The sequence below is a fragment of the Notolepis coatsorum genome, assembly GCF_963971535.1.
Source record: "Notolepis coatsorum genome assembly, chromosome: 2".
NCBI lineage: Eukaryota > Metazoa > Chordata > Actinopteri > Aulopiformes > Paralepididae > Notolepis > Notolepis coatsorum.
In genome coordinates this window covers 231873986-231893531 of record NC_140166.1, presented here as the reverse complement: position 1 = coordinate 231893531, position 19546 = coordinate 231873986, and the positions used below count along the sequence as shown (strand labels likewise).

At 46.4% G+C, this 19546-nt stretch overlaps 1 protein-coding gene across 1 annotated transcript; it reads left to right on the top strand.

Moving 5' to 3' along the window:
• Positions 1–334: 334 nt before the first annotated feature.
• Positions 335–13339, top strand: LOC311223243 (calmodulin; the record flags this gene model as incomplete). The annotated part of the gene is made up of 4 exons (XM_084308013.1): positions 335–404; positions 3553–3659; positions 10462–10597; positions 13311–13339. 4 exons carry the CDS (start codon positions 335–337, stop codon positions 13337–13339), a joined length of 342 nt encoding a protein of 113 aa, XP_084164139.1.
• Positions 13340–19546: the final 6207 nt, after the last annotated feature.

The window sequence follows — 19546 nt, the reverse complement described above, 5'->3', positions numbered from 1 at the left end:
TCTCTCTGCAGCTGCTGCTCTGGTGTGACGTCATGCTGTGAGCTTTTTAAACCCCCTCTTCCTCCTCCTTTCTCTCCTTCCCCTCCCTCCTCTTCCTCCTCCTTCCCCTCCCTCCTCTTCCTCCATCTCCACCTTCTCCTCCCCCACCTCTTCCTCTTCTTTCTCTTCCTCCTCCTCCTCCTCCTCCTCCTCCTCCCCCACCTCTTCTCTCCTCCTCCTCCTCCTCCTCCTCCTCCTCGTCCTCCTCCTCCTCTCTGCAGAGTTTAAGGAGGCCTTCTCTCTGTTTGATAAGGACGGGGATGGAACCATCACCACCAAGGAGCTGGGGACGGTCATGAGGTCTCTGGGTCAGAACCCCACAGAGGCAGAGCTGCAGGACGTGGTCGACGAGGTGGACGCTGACGGTACTACACCTGGAGGGGGGAAGGGTTTTAGAGTTACACCGGGAGGGGGGAAGGGTTTTAGAGTTACACCGGGAGGGGGGAAGGGTTTTAGAGTTACACCTGGAGGGGGGAAGAGTTTTAGAGTTACACCTGGAGGGGGGAAGGGTTTTAGAGTTACACCTGGAGGGGGGAAGGGTTTTAGAGTTACACCTGGAGGGGGGAAGGGTTTTAGAGTTACACCGGCAGGGGGGAAGGGTTTTAGAGTTACACCTGGAGGGGGGAAGGGTTTTAGAGTTACACCGGGAGGGGGGAAGGGTTTTAGAGTTACACCGGGAGGGGGGAAGGGTTTTAGAGTTACACCTGGAGGGGGGAAGAGTTTTAGAGTTACACCTGGAGGGGGAAGGGTTTTAGAGTTACACCTGGAGGGGGGTAGGGTTTTAGAGTTACACCTGGAGGGGGGAAGGGTTTTAGAGTTACACCGGCAGGGGGGAAGGGTTTTAGAGTTACACCTGGAGGGGGGAAGGGTTTTAGAGTTACACCGGGAGGGGGGAAGGGTTTTAGAGTTACACCTGGAGGGGGGAAGGGTTTTAGAGTTACACCTGGAGGGGGGAAGGGTTTTAGAGTTACACCGGGAGGGGGGAAGGGTTTTAGAGTTACACCTGGAGGGGGGAAGAGTTTTAGAGTTACACCTGGAGGGGGGAAGGGTTTTAGAGTTACACCGGGAGGGGGGAAGGGTTTTAGAGTTACACCTGGAGGGGGGAAGGGTTTTAGAGTTACACCTGGAGGGGGGAAGGGTTTTAGAGTTACACCTGGAGGGGGGAAGGGTTTTAGAGTTACACCTGGAGGGGGGAAGGGTTTTAGAGTTACACCGGGAGGGGGGAAGGGTTTTAGAGTTACACCTGGAGGGGGGAAGAGTTTTAGAGTTACACCTGGAGGGGGGAAGGGTTTTAGAGTTACACCGGGAGGGGGGAAGGGTTTTAGAGTTACACCGGGAGGGGGAAGTGCTTTAGAGTTACACCTGGAGGGGGGAAGGGTTTTAGAGTTACACCTGGAGGGGGGAAGGGTTTTAGAGTTACACCTGGAGGGGGAAGAGTTTTAGAGTTACACCTGGAGGGGGGAAGGGTTTTAAAGTTACACCGGGAGGGGGGAAGGGTTTTAGAGTTACACCGGGAGGGGGAAGTGCTTTAGAGTTACACCTGGAGGGGGGAAGGGTTTTAGAGTTACACCTGGAGGGGGGAAGGGTTTTAGAGTTACACCGGGAGGGGGGAAGGGTTTTAGAGTTACACCGGGAGGGGGGAAGGGTTTTAGAGTTACACCGGGAGGGGGAAGTGCTTTAGAGTTACACCTGGAGGGGGGAAGGGTTTTAGAGTTACACCTGGAGGGGGGAAGGGTTTTAGAGTTACACCGGGAGGGGGGAAGGGTTTTAGAGTTACACCTGGAGGGGGGAAGGGTTTTAGAGTTACACCGGGAGGGGGGAAGGGTTTTAAAGTTACACCTGGAGGGGGGAAGGGTTTTAGAGTTACACCGGGAGGGGGAAGTGCTTTAGAGTTACACCTGGAGGGGGAAGAGTTTTAGAGTTACACCTGGAGGGGGGAAGGGTTTTAGAGTTACACCGGGAGGGGGGAAGGGTTTTAGAGTTACACCTGGAGGGGGGAAGGGTTTTAGAGTTACACCGGGAGGGGGGAAGGGTTTTAAAGTTACACCTGGAGGGGGGAAGGGTTTTAGAGTTACACCGGGAGGGGGAAGTGCTTTAGAGTTACACCTGGTAGAGTTTAAAGTCATGATAAAAACTTTTTTTTGTAATGTGTGTCTGTTGTCTGTTTTTAACATGCTGTCTTTTATAATTGTTTTATAAAACGGGTACCGCAAATCAAGCAATCCGATTGGATCATAGCCATGGTATAATGAGCCTAAATCTACAGCTATGATTCAAATTCCTTTTCACCATAGATCCATCCTCCAGAATCTATGAATTCATGTTTTATTTTTATTTTTTAACCCTTTCACTGTGACAATACAGAAGGTTAGCCCTTTACTATCACACAACCGACGGCGATGCTCCATCATTAGCATCATTAGCTCCGCGGATGCAAATTAATAAAGGGAAGATGATTAAACAGAATGTTTTGTAGATACAGTACTGAATTCTGCCATCCAGACACATGCTATTTGAAATATTATTATAGAATATAGAATACCAGGCCTATAAATTACCTTATTATAGCCAACTCGCACATCTATGGATCATATGGTGTGGGGCAACAGAGTCTAGAGTAGAGGAAACAGAGGTCAGAGTTCATATGGTGTGGGCAACAGAGCCTAGAGTAGAGGAAACAGAGGTCAGAATCTCCTCTTTCAAATGGCAGAGTTCAATTTGGATTTAGTATCTCCAGGCGCGAAGAACCGTGAATGTAATCCACTGTTTGTACAGTTCCATTCTAATAATGGATATGGGGGACCCTGATGTAAACAAGACGAAAGTCTTTCTCTGGTCTGCATCCCCTTAACAATTGTGTGCATTGAGCCGTACTGTATTGTACCCATTCTGCAATCTGTTAATAAAATGTTCAATCAATCAATCAATTAATCAATCTATGGCTCCGCCATTTTGAATCCGTTTGCAACGCAGATTGTTGCAAAATGTTCACAGAAGGTAGACACACTAACTACACTCCAATCTATGCCAATAACGTTCAGTTTTGTTGCAGAGAATCCTGAGAAATAAGATAAATTAAAAAAGAAAATCATACACAAGTAATTTGCTTGCAGGAAGCTAGAATCGGCTGGGTACTGTAGTTTTTCGAAATTTCAACACTCATTGAGAGCTCTGGATGCCCTGTGCTCATATGACTACAACTGGCGACGGCCGCTAATAAAAAATGGCGGATATGCGCTAAATTATAAACACATACATTTAAATCTCACAAATAACACTTTACCCTATTGGTAAACAAGCGTATTGTTGAAAATATACACTATGACTGCTGTTGTGACATGATTAGGGTCTTTACCCTTTACAGTCAGGAGAGATTGATGTATGACGTGATGTCCGCCGATGGACCGCTCAGGCTAAAGAGGTTAAGAGGTTAATGACTTACCTTGTTAAAAAATAAATATATGTATTTAACTGCTGTTGTAATCAGTGAACCCTGGCCCTGTTGTCTCCTAGGCAACGGGACCATTGAATTCCCAGAGTTCCTGACGATGATGGCGAGGAAGATGAAGGATACAGACAGTGAGGAAGAGATCAGAGAGGCTTTCAGAGTCTTTGACAAGGTGAGAGAGAGAGAGAGACATATGATATTATTAAATCAATGTATTCTGGTAATATGTGCAGCGTAAAAGTGGGCAAAAAAATAACAGAATTCTTTACCCAAGGGCGAGGCGTTCGTCAGGGCTGCAACCTCAGCCCGGCACTCTTCAATATCTATATTAATGAATTGGCTAATATACTAGAAAAGTCCTCTGCCCCCGGAGTAAGTCTCCACAATCGGGAAGTGAAATGCCTGCTCTTTGCAGATGACTTGGTTGTGTTGTCCCCCACAGCAGACGGCCTACAGCAGAGCCTGGACCTGCTAGAGCATTACTGTCAGACCTGGGCCCTGGCAGTAAACCCCAAAAAGACCAAAATAACGATATTCCAAAAAAGATCCAGATCTCAGGACGTCCTACCAAAGTTCTCAATTGGTACAAAACATGTAGAGTACTGCACACATTACACCTATTTAGGCCTAAAACTAAGTTCAACTGGACATTTTAAGGAAACAGTCAATGAGCTGAGAGGGAAAGCACGCCGGGCTTTCTACGCCATAAAAATAAATATACAAACAGAAATACCAATTCGAATCTGGTTAAAATTAATTGAATGTGTTATTGAACCAATTGCACTCTATGGCAGTGAGGTGTGGGGTCCACTTACAAAACAAGACTTTACCCAATGGGACAAACACCCCATTGAGACCCTGCATGCAGAGTTCTGTAAGATTATCCTACATGTCCAGAGGAAAACTACAAACAATGCATGCAGGGCAGAATTAGGCCGTTACCCACTAATACTAAAAATACAAAAAAGAGCAATTAACTTTTGGACACACCTAAAACGAAGTGACCCCCTCTCGTACCATTATCAAGCCCTGCAGTGCCAAGAGCTGAGGAGCATCAGGAACCCCCTTACCCAGCTGGTCCTGAGGCTGAGTCCACAAACCTGCTCTCTTAACACACCTCAGGAACAGAACACGTCACCAATCAGAATAAATCAAATTACTACACAGCTAAAACAAAACTACATCACCTATTGGAAAACACAAACAAAAGCACAGAGCAAAATGCAGTGCTATCTGGCTCTAAATCGACAATACACCATAGCAGACTATTTGAGCATGGTGACTGATCAACAACTAAAAAGAACCTTGACAAAATACAGACTGAGTGAGCACAGCCTCGCTGTTGAAAAGGGGAGGCACAGGAAAACCTGGCTCCCTGCAGAGCAAAGGCTGTGCAGTCATTGCATCCTCAGTGAGCCTGAAACTGAGTTGCACTTCCTCACCAAATGTGAAAAATATAAATATATTAGAGAAACACATTTTAATTTTTTTAAATTAATAACAAAAGGTTTTCTCGCACTACCAGATACAGGAAAACTACCAGTCCTACTAGGGGAGGACTCAACAAGCTGTGAGCTAGCAGCAGCCTATGTTGCTGCCTGCCATAAACTGAGGGACAGTGAGTGACAGTCACCTGACATGTTTATGCCGTAATATTTGATGTTTTATTTTATGACGATACGTCATGCCAATAAAGCCATTTGAATTGAATTGAATTGAGAGAGAGACCTTCAGAGTGACAAGGTGAGAGAGAGACCTTCAGAGTGACAAGGTGAGAGAGAGAGACCTTCAGAGTGACAAGGTGAGAGAGAGAGAGAGACCTTCAGAGTGACAAGGTGAGAGAGAGAGACCTTCAGAGTGACACGGTGAGAGAGAGAGAGAGAGAGAGAGAGAGACCTTCAGAGTGACAAGGTGAGAGAAAGAGACCTTCAGAGTGACACGTGAGAGAGAGAGAGAGAGAGAGAGCCCTTCAGAGTGACAAGGTGAGAGAGAGAGAGAGAGAGAGAGACCTTCAGAGTGACAAGGTGAGAGAGAGAGAGAGAGAGAGAGAGAGAGAGAGAGAGAGAGAGAGAGAGAGAGGGAGAGAGAGAGAGATAATAATAATAATAACTTCGTTTTATATAGTGCCTTTCAGAGGACCCAAGGTCGCTTTACATAAGGGGGGGGGGATGACAAATTAACAAACATAGTGGACAGACACGACATATAAAGTGAGAAAGTTAGGGGTTAAAGGCCAAGTTGAAGAGGTGGGTTTTGAGCAGTTTTTTAAATGAGTCCAGAGTTGGGGCGGTGCGGAGTTCTGCAGGGAGGGAGTTCCAGAGGGTGGGAGCTGCCACACTGAAAGCTCTGTCCCCGAACGTCCGTAGTCTGGTTCGGGGGATGGAGAGCTGACCAGTGTCCGTGGATCGCAGGGGCCGTGACCGAATGTGGGGGTGGAGGAGGTCAGTGAGGTGCCAGGGCGTGAAGGGATTTGTAGGTGAGCAGGAGGGTTTTGTAGGTGATGCGGGATTTGATGGGGAGCCAGTGGAGGTGGATGAGGGTGGGGGTGATGTGCTGCCAGGGTTTGGTGCGGGTTAGAACCCTGGCAGCTGAGTTTTGAACATACTGGAGCCTGTCCAGGGTTTTGCTTGGGACCCCGGACAGGACCCCGTGGCAGTAGTCCAGGCGGGAGGTGACGAAGGCGTGGATGAGGGTCTCAGCTGTGGTGTCGGAAAGTGATGGTCGGAGTCTGGAAATGTTTCTGAGTTGAAAGAAGGCGGATTTGGTGAGGGAATTGACATGGGATTGATAGGAAAGGGTGGATTCCAGGATAACGCCCAGGTTGCGGACCTTAGGGGATGGGGAGATGGAGCAGCCGTCTATGTTGAGGGTGAGATCCCCAACCTTCCGGAGCAGGGCCTTGGGTGCCACAACCATGAGCTCGGTTTTATTGTTGTTGAGTTTGAGGAGATTAGATGACATCCAGGTTTTTATTTCATGAAGGCAGTTGATAAGGGAGCGTGGGGGGAGATGGGTGGATGGTTTGGTGGAGAGGTAGAGTTGAGTGTCGTCGGCATAGGAGTGGAAGCTGAGGCCATGGCGGCGGATGATCTGACCGAGGGGGAGCATGTAAATGGTGAATAGGATCGGGCCAAGTACAGAGCCTTGGGGGACGCCTTGGTTGACTGGGGCCGGGGTGGAACTGGAGTCGTTGATGGTGATAAACTGTGTCCGGGTGGTGAGGTAGGATTGAAACCAGGAGAGTGCTGAGCCAGTGATTCCGAGGTTGTTGGATAGGCGGTTGAGGAGGATGGAGTGGGAGACTGTGTCGAATGCTGCAGAAAGGTCCAGGAGGATGAGGATGCTGATGTGGCCAGAGTCAGCTGCAAGGAGGAGGTCGTTGGTGATTTTGATGAGGGCGGTCTCTGTGCTGTGTTGGGTTCTGAAGCCGGATTGAAAAGGCTCATAGAGCTCATGGTTGGACATGTATTGTTGGAGTTGGGCGGCCACTGCTCTTTCCAAGATTTTACTAAGGAAAGGAAGGTTGGAGATCGGACGGTAGTTGTTTAGCTCGTCTGGGTCGAGGCCGGGTTTCTTGATGATGGGGGTGACAGAGGCTGTTTTGAAGCAGGGGGGGACGAGACCAGATTTTAGTGAGGAGTTGATGATGTTGACCATGGTGGGGCAGAGAGCAGGGAGGCAGATCTTGACCAGGGTAGTAGGCATGGGGTCGAGTGAGCAGGTGGAGGCTTTGGCTGAGGCTATGAGCTTGACAACTTGGGGACCATTCACCGGGGAGAAGGAGGAGAGGCTGCATTGGGGGGGGGGGACACCCAGGGGGAGGAGCAGGTGAGGGGGAGGAGGGGGGCACTACTAGCTGCTGGTAGATGGTATTGACCTTGTCCTGGAAAAAAACAAGGAACCTGGAGCAGAGGTCGTGGGCACCAGATGGGCGAGGGGGGTCGAGGGGGCGGAGTAGCCGGTTGATGGTGGAGAAGAGTGTCCTGGGGTGGTTTTGCTGGTTGCCGATGAGGGTGGAATAGTAATTCGTTTTGGCCTTGGTGAGAGCTAGCTTGTAGGTCTGTCTGCACGTGGTCCTTGTAGGTCTGTCTGCACGTGGTCCTTGTAGGCCTCGAGGTGGACAGTGAGGCCAGATCTTGTATGGAGCCTCTTCTAATGGCGACCGACAGTCTTCAGGGAGCGAAGTTCAGTGGTGAACCAAGGGGCAGGACGGGTGTGTAGGTGACAGTCCGGGGTTTGATGGGGGTGAGAGAGTCCAGGCTGTGGGATAAGGCCGAGTTGTAGTGGGCAGCCAGACCATCCACCAGGGTGCTGGGGGAGCTGAGGCCAGGTGGGTGGTTGGCAGGTTGGTGCACTGACTGTTTTGATGTTCCTGTAGGTGATGGTGCGTGCATTCCGCAGCTTGGGTAGGGAAGCAGGGAGGGTGAAAAGGACAGCATGATGGTCGGACACCGCCAGGTCGAGACTCTGTAGATGGGATGGTGTTGTGCCAGTGGAGCAGACCAGATCAAGTGTGTGGCCTTTGGTGTGGGTGGCACCTTTGGTGTGGGTGGCACCTTTGGTGTGGGTGGCACCTTTGGTGTGGGTGGCACCTTTTGTGTGCTGTGAGATATTGAAGCAGTCCAGCAGTGAGAGGAGATCAATGGCTGTGGTGCAGCTGGTGTTGTCCACGTTAGGGCTGACCGCTATTAGTCGAATAGTCGACTAATGTGGTTCCCAAAGTCGGGGTCGCGACCCAAAGGTGGGCCGCGAGCAGCCACGGGTGGGCCGCGAGATGATTTAAAAAAATAAAAATACAAATACAAAAAAATACAAAAAAATATTTTTTTTATTTTTATTTTTTTTATTTTTTATTTTTTTATTTTTATTTTTTTTGTCAGGCCACTGAACTTAGCAGGCCAGGACAGTGTTTCTAGTTGTATTCTAAAATTCTATTCTATTGTATTCTAAAATGTGACTACCGTATATGGTTTTATATTAACTTAATAAATAAACAAAAATGAAAAATCTACTTATTTCAACGAACATTTCAAACTAAATAACAGATTATGCACATAAAACGCTGAAAACAACCGAAGCAACAATAGTATTTTAATGAGGCTATTATTATTATCATTATTATTTTGCAACAAGTTAGCCCTCTCATAAATAGCACATATAAATGAATAACTAACTTGAACTAACTTAATAGGATTGAAGTGATATTTGGCTTAAAAAATCGGTCGCCTGGCAAAAAAAAAAAAAAAAAAAGCCAGACGATGTGCATTGGGCCGCGGCTCTCTGACGCCTTATTTTCTGGGTCCTGGCCTGAAAAGTTTGGGAACCCCTCACTAATCCATCGAAAGGACCGTAGTCGACTGCCAACCTCTTAGTCGAATGCCAAAAAAATTAAAAATGAGTGAAAAGGTGAGAGAGAGAGACCTATCTATGGCAGGATGTATAACACTGTATATCTATGGCAGGATGTATAACACTGTATATCTATGGCAGAATGTATAACAGTGTATATCTATGGCAGGATGTATAACAGTGTATATCTATGGTAGGATGTATAACAGTGTATATCTATGGTAGGATGTATAACAGTGTATATCTATGGCAGGATGTATAACAGTGTATATCTATGGCAGGATGTCTAACAGTGTATATCTATGGCAGGATGTCTAACAGTGTATATCTATGGCAGGATGTATAACAGTGTATGTCTATGGCAGGATGTATAACAGTGTATGTCTATGGCAGAATGTATAACAGTGTATATCTATGGCAGAATGTATAACAGTGTATATCTATGGCAGAATGTATAACAGTGTATATCTATGGCAGAATGTATAACAGTGTATATCTATGGCAGAATGTATAACAGTGTATATCTATGGCAGAATGTCTAACAGTGTATATCTATGGCAGAATGTATAACAGTGTATATCTATGGCAGGATGTATAACAGTGTATATCTATGGCAGGATGTCTAACAGTGTATGTCTATGGCAGGATGTCTAACAGTGTATGTCTATGGTAGGATGTCTAACAGTGTATATCTATGGCAGGATGTCTAACAGTGTATATCTATGGCAGGATGTCTAACAGTGTATATCTATGGCAGGATGTATAACAGTGTATATCTATGGCAGGATGTATAACAGTGTATATCTATGGCAGGATGTCTAACAGTGTATATCTATGGCAGGATGTCTAACAGTGCATGTCTATGGTAGGATGTCTAACAGTGTATATCTATGGCAGGATGTATAACAGTGTATATCTATGGTAGGATGTCTAACAGTGTATATCTATGGCAGAATGTATAACAGTGTATATCTATGGCAGAATGTCTAACAGTTTATATCTATGGCAGAATGTATAACAGTGTATATCTATGGCAGAATGTATAACAGTGCATGTCTATGGCAGGATGTCTAACAGTGTATATCTATGGCAGGATGTCTAACAGTGCATGTCTATGGTAGGATGTCTAACAGTGTATGTCTATGGTAGGATGTCTAACAGTGTATATCTATGGCAGAATGTATAACAGTGTATATCTATGGCAGGATGTCTAACAGTGCATGTCTATGGCAGGATGTCTAACAGTGTATATCTATGGTAGGATGTCTAACAGTGTATATATATGGCAGGATGTCTAACAGTGTATATCTATGGTAGGATGTCTAACAGTGTATATCTATGGCAGGATGTCTAACAGTGCATGTCTATGGTAGGATGTATAACAGTGTATGTCTATGGCAGAATGTATAACAGTGTATATCTATGGCAGGATGTCTAACAGTGTATATCTATGGCAGGATGTCTAACAGTGTATATCTATGGCAGGATGTCTAACAGTGTATATCTATGGCAGGATGTCTAACAGTGTATATCTATGGCAGGATGTCTAACAGTGTATATCTATGGCAGGATGTCTAACAGTGTATATCTATGGCAGGATGTCTAACAGTGTATATCTATGGTAGGACGGGAACGGCTACATCAGCGCCGCAGAGCTGCGTCATGTGATGACCAACCTGGGAGAGAAGCTGACGGACGAGGAGGTGGACGAGATGATCAGAGAGGCCGACATGGATGGAGACAGACAGGTCAACTACGAAGGTACAACACACACTAACACACACTAACACACACTAACACACACTAACACACACTAACACACACTAACACACACTAACACAGTACAACACACACTAACACACACTAACACACTAACACACTAACACACTAACACACACTAACACACACTAACACACACTAACACAGTACAACACACTAACACACACTAACACACTAACACACACTAACACACTAACACAGTACAACACACTAACACACACTAACACACACTAACACAGTACAACGCACACTAACACACACTAACACACTAACACAGTACAACACACACTAACACACACTAACACACACTAACACAGTACAACACACTAACACACACTAACACACACTAACACACTAACACACACTAACACACACTAACACACACTAACACACACTAACACACACTAACACAGTACAACACACACTAACACAGTACAACACACACTAACACAGTACAACACACTAACACACTAACACACACTAACACACACTAACACACTAACACAGTACAACACACTAACACAGTACAACACACACTAACACACACTAACACAGTACAACACACACTAACACACACACTAACACACACTAACACACACTAACACACTAACACACACTAACACAGTACAACACACTAACACACACTAACACACACTAACACAGTACAACACACACTAACACACACTAACACACACTAACACACTAACACAGTACAACACACACTAACACACTAACACACACTAACACAGTACAACACACACTAACACACACTAACACAGTACAACACACTAACACACACTAACACACTAACACACACTAACACAGTACAACACACACTAACACAGTACAACACACACTAACACAGTACAACACACACTAACACAGTACAACACACACTAACACACACTAACACAGTACAACACACACTAACACAGTACAACACACACTAACACACACTAACACAGTACAACACACACTAACACAGTACAACACACACTAACACAGTACAACACACACTAACACACACTAACACACACTAACACAGTACAACACACACTAACACACACTAACACAGTACAACACACACTAACACAGTACAACACACACTAACACACACTAACACAGTACAACACACACTAACACAGTACAACACACACTAACACACTAACACAGTACAACACACACTAACACACTAACACAGTACAACACACACTAACACAGTACAACACACACTAACACACTAACACAGTACAACACACACTAACACACACTAACACAGTACAACACACACTAACACATACGAACACACTAACACAGTACAACACACACTAACACACACTAACACAGTACAACACACACTAACACACACTAACACAGTACAACACACACTAACACACACTAACACAGTACAACACACACTAACACACACTAACACAGTACAACACACACTAACACACACTAACACAGTACAACACACACTAACACAGTACAACACACACTAACACACACTAACACATACGAACACACTAACACAGTACAACACACACTAACACACACTAACACACACTAACACAGTACAACACACACTAACACACTAACACAGTACAACACACACTAACACACAACAACACACACTAACACATACGAACACACTAACACAGTACAACACATGTTACATCTTCTGTGACAGAGTGGGTCTGTCACTGACACCGGGGCAGCACGCACGCACACATACACACAACAGTCACTCATCATATACATTCATACATAATCAAACATGCATACATATCCATTAATCTAAGCATACATGCATTTATACATACATTCATATATCCATTCATACATACATATATTTATTGTTGTTGTGTTGTGTATATATATTTATTTATTGGGTTGTGTATATATATTTATTTATTGGGTTGTGTATATATATTTATTTATTGGGTTGTGTATATATATTTATTTATTGGGTTGTGTATATATATTTATTTATTGGGTTGTGTATATGTATTTATTGGGTTGTGTATATATATTTATTTATTGGGTTGTGTATATGTATTTATTTATTGGGTTGTGTATATGTATTTATTTATTGGGTTGTGTATATGTATTGGTATGGGAGGTTGTTTTTATATAATGTGTAGGAAACGGCAATCCATTTTATGTGTAGCACCTGTGTAGTTTTGTGTTAATTAATGATGTGTGACACCTGTGGAGGGGGAGGAGTGCAGGTGTCATGAGGGCTGCGGGCCCAAGGTTCTGGGTTCTTGCCCTGCACCACTTACACTGTATGTGACTGAGGGAAGTGCTGTATGTGTCTGTTAGTCTGTTTGTCTCTGTGGTGGTGCTTCACCAGATAACGGTTGCAAAGTGGGTAACTAGGGAAGCGCCACCCAGTAAGTGTTTTGTCTGTCAGATGCCGTTATTGTGGAACGCATCTGATAAGACTGCAGAGGTAGGGTATAGTTTAGTTATTTATTTAGATTAAGTCACTTGTTATGTAATGTCACCTCTGCACCTGGAAGGCTGGGAAATAAAAACAACATCAATACAATTTTTTTGACTACGCCATCGTTTGTGTGACTTTGGAGGGGAGAGGAGAAGGACCCCGTCACATCTTCATTCTGGTATTACATCATAAACACCACTATAATGTTTTATTAATACTGTATAAATACTATTTTAACCCTTGCAGAGTTTGTGCAGATGATGACGGCCAAATGAAGCCGGCTCTCCTTCAGAAGACGACGAATCAAGTCAAAGAATCAGACAATGTTTCACTTATTGCAAAGATCTACATTTATTCATACCGTTCCTGTATATAAAACTTAAACTGAATGTTGGGAATCTGAATCTGTCCATATAAACAAAGTAAAAAAGAAAAAAGATAATTCATCTGCATGTACTGGCTGCTATCCCCCCTCTGTGTTGAAAATATCTTTTACACAGTTAGGTCCAGGGCTGTTCAGTTAGGTCCAGGGGGGTTCAGTTAGGTCCAGGGGTGTTCAGTTAGGTCCAGGGGGGTTCAGTTAGGTCCAGGGGTGTTCAGTTAGGTCCAGGTGTTCAGTTAGGTCCAGGGGGGTTCAGTTAGGTCCAGGGGTGTTCAGTTAGGTCCAGGGGGGTTCAGTTAGGTCCAGGGTGTTCAGTTAGGTCCAGGTGTTCAGTTAGGTCCAGGGTGTTCAGTTAGGTCCAGTGGTGTTCAGTTAGGTCCAGGGGTGTTCAGTTAGGTCCAGGGGGGTTCAGTTAGGTCCAGGGGGGTTCAGTTAGGTCCAGGGGTGTTCAGTTAGGTCCAGGGGTGTTCAGTTAGGTCCAGGGGTGTTCAATTAGGTCCAGGGGGGTTCAGTTAGGTCCAGGGGTGTTCAGTTAGGTCCAGGGGTGTTCAGTTAGGTCCAGGGGTGTTCAGTTAGGTCCAGGGGTGTTCAGTTAGGTCCAGGGGTGTTCAGTTAGGTCCAGGGATGTTCAGTTAGGTCCAGGGGTGTTCAGTTAGGTCCAGGGGGGTTCAGTTAGGTCCAGGGGGGTTCAGTTAGGTCCAGGGGGGTTCAGTTAGGTCCAGGGGTGTTCAGTTAGGTCCAGGGGTGTTCAGTTAGGTCCAGGGGTGTTCAGTTAGGTCCAGGGGGGTTCAGTTAGGTCCAGGGGGGTTCAGTTAGGTCCAGGGGTGTTCAGTTAGGTCCAGGGGTGTTCAGTTAGGTCCAGGGGTGTTCAGTTAGGTCCAGGGGTGTTCAGTTAGGTCCAGGGGTGTTCAGTTAGGTCCAGGGGTGTTCAGTTAGGTCCAGGGGGGTTCAGTTAGGTCCAGGGGGGTTCAGTTAGGTCCAGGGGTGTTCAGTTAGGTCCAGGGGTGTTCAGTTAGGTCCAGGTGTTCAGTTAGGTCCAGGGTGTTCAGTTAGGTCCAGGGGTGTTCAGTTAGGTCCAGGGTGTTCAGTTAGGTCCAGGGGTGTTCAGTTAGGTCCAGGGGGGTTCAGTTAGGTCCAGGGGTGTTCAGTTAGGTCCAGGGGGGTTCAGTTAGGTCCAGGGGGGTTCAGTTAGGTCCAGGGGGGTTCAGTTAGGTCCAGGGGTGTTCAGTTAGGTCCAGGGGGGTTCAGTTAGGTCCAGGTGTTCAGTTAGGTCCAGGGGTGTTCAGTTAGGTCCAGGGTGTTCAGTTAGGTCCAGGGGTGTTCAGTTAGGTCCAGGGGGGTTCAGTTAGGTCCAGGGGGGTTCAGTTAGGTCCAGTGTTCAGTTAGGTCCAGGGGGGTTCAGTTAGGTCCAGGGGTGTTCAGTTAGGTCCAGGGGTGTTCAGTTAGGTCCAGGGGTGTTCAGTTAGGTCCAGGGGTGTTCAGTTAGGTCCAGGGGGGTTCAGTTAGGTCCAGGGGGGTTCAGTTAGGTCCAGGGGGTTCAGTTAGGTCCAGGTGTTCAGTTAGGTCCAGGGTGTTCAGTTAGGTCCAGGGGGGTTCAGTTAGGTCCAGGGGTGTTCAGTTAGGTCCAGGGGGGTTCAGTTAGGTCCAGGGGTGTTCAGTTAGGTCCAGGGGGGTTCAGTTAGGTCCAGGGGTGTTCAGTTAGGTCCAGGGTGTTCAGTTAGGTCCAGAAGTGTTCAGTTAGGTCCAGGGGTGTTCAGTTAGGTCCAGGGGGGTTCAGTTAGGTCCAGGGGGGTTCAGTTAGGTCCAGGGGTGTTCAGTTAGGTCCAGGGGTGTTCAGTTAGGTCCAGGGGGGTTCAGTTAGGTCCAGGGGGGTTCAGTTAGGTCCAGGGGTGTTCAGTTAGGTCCAGGGGTGTTCAGTTAGGTCCAGGGGGGTTCAGTTAGGTGTAGGGGGGTTCAGTTAGGTCCAGGGGTGTTCAGTTAGGTCCAGGGGTGTTCAGTTAGATCCAGGGGGGTTCAGTTAGGTCCAGGGGTGTTCAGTTAGGTCCAGGGGTGTTCAGTTAGGTCCAGGGGGGTTCAGTTAGGTCCAGGTGTTCAGTTAGGTCCAGGGGGGTTCAGTTAGGTCCAGGGGTGTTCAGTTAGGTCCAGGGGTGTTCAGTTAGGTCCAGGGGTGTTCAGTTAGGTCCAGGGGTGTTCAGTTAGGTCCAGGGATGAGTTTAGGGGTCGAGGGGTGTTCAGTTAATTAAGAGGACGGGGCATTTCTGTTCTGTGTTTGTGTGAGTACTGAGTGGGCGGGGAACAGCAAGGCCCAGTTCTGTTGATCTGCATTCCAAGTTGTACACGGTAGTCTTTACATTTTGTTTTTCCAATAAAAGACCATGAACTAAAAGCTCTCTCTGACTGTTACTGTACTACTATATGTCTGTCCGACATCTCCGGCTGGATGACGACCAACCACCTCAAACTGAACCTGAGCTAAACAGAATCGCTCCACCTGCCGGTCAAATCCTCACCCCTGACGGACCTTTCCATCCTGTGTCTATATTACTACAGTATGTCTATACTACTGGGGGGAGGAGAGGAGAGGGGAGGGGAGGGGAGAGGAGAGGAGAGGAGAGGAGAGGAGAGGAGAGGAGAGGAGAGGAGAGGAGAGGAGAGGAGAGGAGAGGAGAGGAGAGGAGAGGAGAGGAGAAGAGAAGAGAAGAGAAGAGAAGAGAAGAGAAGAGAGGAGAGGAGAGGAGAGGAGAGGAGAGGAGAGGAGAGGAGAGGAGAGGAGAGGAGAGGAGAGGAGAGGAGAGGAGAGGAGAGGAGAGGAGAGGAGAGGAGAGGAGAGGAGAGGAGAGGAGAGGAGAGGAGAAGAGAAGAGAAGAGAAGAGAAGAGAAGAGAAGAGAAGAGAAGAGAAGAGAAGAGAAGAGAAGAGAAGAGAAGAGAAGAGAAGAGAAGAGGAGGAGAGAGGAGAAGAGAGGAGAAGAGAGGAGAGGGGAGGAGAGGAGACACGGAGAGGAGAGAGGAGGGAGGAGAGGAGAAGAGAGGAGAGGAGATGAGAGGGGAGGAGAGGAGAGGAGAGGAGAGGAGGAGAGGAGAGGAAAGGAGAAGAGAAGAGAAGAGGAGAGGAGAGGAGAGGAGAGGGGCTTTCTCTTTCACAGCTCTGTCTCTGGCCTGGAGGAGCATAAATGAAAAAGGAACACATCAATTCTGAGGATTAAAAATAGTGACCGAGTCGCCATGAAGATGTATAACATTAAGACAGACAAGCTAGGAATTTAAAATGAATATGTATGTATTTGTGTATGCATGTACTGTATATGTGTGTATGTATGTGTGTGAAGTGAGGTCACGACCTCTAGAGGCAGACTGACAGGTCGTCACTGATACTGGAGTCTCCCAGGGTACTGTGTGTGTGTGTGTGTGTGTGTGTGTGTGTGTGTGTGTGTGTGTGTGTGTGTGTGTGGTGTCAAGTTTCAAGTTTCTTTAATAGTTGTCATACAGAAGTACAGAATACTTTTATACAAAATGCTTCTTACTGTTTCGCTCCAGAGACTGTGTTGGACAAGATAAGTATGAAATAAAATAGTATAGCATGTAAAATAAAAGTAAAAATAGAGGTCACAGTGTTCAGTATAGACATATGTACAATGTTCGATGCAGAATAGAAGTAACTGAGTTACCATATAATATACAATATACTATGCAATGTACTAATATACAATACTATATAGTGCAGAGCAGAAATGGGATGAGGTACAATTTAGGTACAATTTACAGTAAGGTGTACGAGTTGTAGTGCAAATCCTTTACCAATAAATATAAAGTGTAAAGTGTGTTTAGGTGTTCTAAAGTGTGTAAAGTGGGTGCTGCAGTGAGTTGTTTGTTTAAAGTGAGTGTGTGGATGTGTGTGCTGTGTGCATTTGATGGTTGTTGCATAGTGTTATTGTTCGTTGAGCAGGCCTGGGGATAGAAGCTTCTTCTGAGTATTTCTGTGCTCGCCATGAGACTCCGGTATCGCTTGCCTGACCGCAGCAGTTCAAAGAAGCAGTTGTTCGGGTGGCTGGAGTCCTTGATGATTCTCTTAGCCTTCCCCCTGCACCGCTTGTTGTAAATGTTCTGGAGGGTGGGAAGCCCCCCACCAATTGTGCGTTCGGCTGAACATGTCACTCTTTGTAGTCTGCTATTCCCAAACCAGGATCAAATCAAATCAAATCAAATTTATTTATAGGGCCCGACAACACACGTTAATGTCCCCATGGGCCGTACAGGTCTTCTTTAAACAGGTCAAGAAGACAACATAACAATAAGTCAAGAACAGAACAAGAACACCATAGGGTCCAAACATTTTTTAGATGAATGCAAATAAATGAAAGAATGCAAGCACTCCCAGACATACCCCACGCGAAGGTAAGGAAAAACTCACTAAAACCTAACAATAGGGAAAAAAGCTCCACAGGCAGTGTGGAGGAGAGAAACCTTAGAAGGGCCGTTCAAGGGGGGATCTCCCTTCTTAGATGTTGGTGATAGTAGTGTTGCAGACGGACAGTTGGTAAGCATGCACTCATGTGTGTGGTGAAACACAGATGAGTGCATGCAATAGCAACTGTACATTTTGAAAAATTAAAGATAGAGCTAATAGCGATAGCAACTGAACATTTTGAAAGATTAAAGATAGAGTTGATAGCGGATCTATTTGAGGCACAGGGGCGGCGCAGAGAGGGTCATGGGTCAGGAGGTGATGTTGCCAGTCAGGATGCTCTCTATTGTACATGAGTAGAAGTTCCTAAGGATCTTCTGACTGACTTGGAACTTCCTTAGGCGCCTGAGGAAGTAGAGGCGTTGTCGTGCCTTCTTCACAACACTGTCAATGTGTGTGGTCCATGTCAAGTCCTCGGATATGTGGGCTCTGAGGTACTTGAAACTGTTCACTCTCTCAACCGGTGCCCCGGCGATGCTGAGGGGGCTGTAGTCCTTGACCCCCGACCTCCTGAAGTCCACAATCATCTCTTTTGTTTTGCTGACGTTCAGGGAGAGGCAGTTCTCCTGACACCACTGTGACAGATTCTCTACCTCTTCCAGGTAGGCCCTTTCGTCGTTGGCAGAGATCAGGCCCACCACTACTGTGTCATCATCAAATTTGATGATTGTGTTGTTGTTCCGCTGTGCCACGCAGTCATGTGTGTACAGGGAGTAGAGAAGGGGGCTCAGAACACAGCCCTGGGGGGCCCCTATGTTGAGAGTGTGTGTGTGTGTGTCTGTGTGTGTGTGTGTGTGTGTGTGTGTGGTGTGTGTGTGTGTGTGGTGTGTGTGTGTCTGTGTGTCTGTGTGTGTGTGTGTGTGTCTGTGTGTGTCTGACACTCCAGGACAAAGCACGTCAACAACCAGACAGGTGTGCTATTCCCCTGATTACCAGAGGCGAGAACATATTAGACCATGTATACTCGCAATTTAAGAATGGGTACAAGTCACAGGCTCTTAGTCCATTCGGTAAAAGCGATCACGCCGCAATTTTTCTTTTGCCTAAGTACAAACAGAGTCTCAAGCGAACGCCGGTGGTCTCGCGAGAGGTTAAGCGTTGGGCCGTGACGTCAGTGGAGTCACTCCAAGCAGTGCTGGGAAGCACAGAATGGAGTGTATTCCGTGATAACACAGCCAATATTAACGAATACACCGAAACGGTGATTGACTATGTCTGTACTCAGGTAGAAGTAATAATCCCCACCACCAAAATTAATATCTACCCAAATCAAAAGCCCTGGGTAGACAAATCCGTCCGTGAGGCTCTGAAAGTGCGCACATCAGCATACAACACCGGGCTGGTGACAGGCAACATGGAAGAACACAAGATGGCAAGATACAACGTCAGGAGAGCAGTAATAGAGGCAAAACGGCGTTACAGGGATAAAGTTGAACTTCAGTTTGAACAGGCTGACTCTAGAGGCATGTGGCAGGGCCTCAGAACAATGACAGACTACAAAGGAACCCCCCTCAAACTGAACAGTGACATCTCCTTAGCAAATGATCTCAACTCCTTCTATGCGAGGTTTGAGGCTGTGAATAACAACACCAGCCTACAAACCACGGCAATGGGGGGGGGGGGGGTCTGCTGATGGA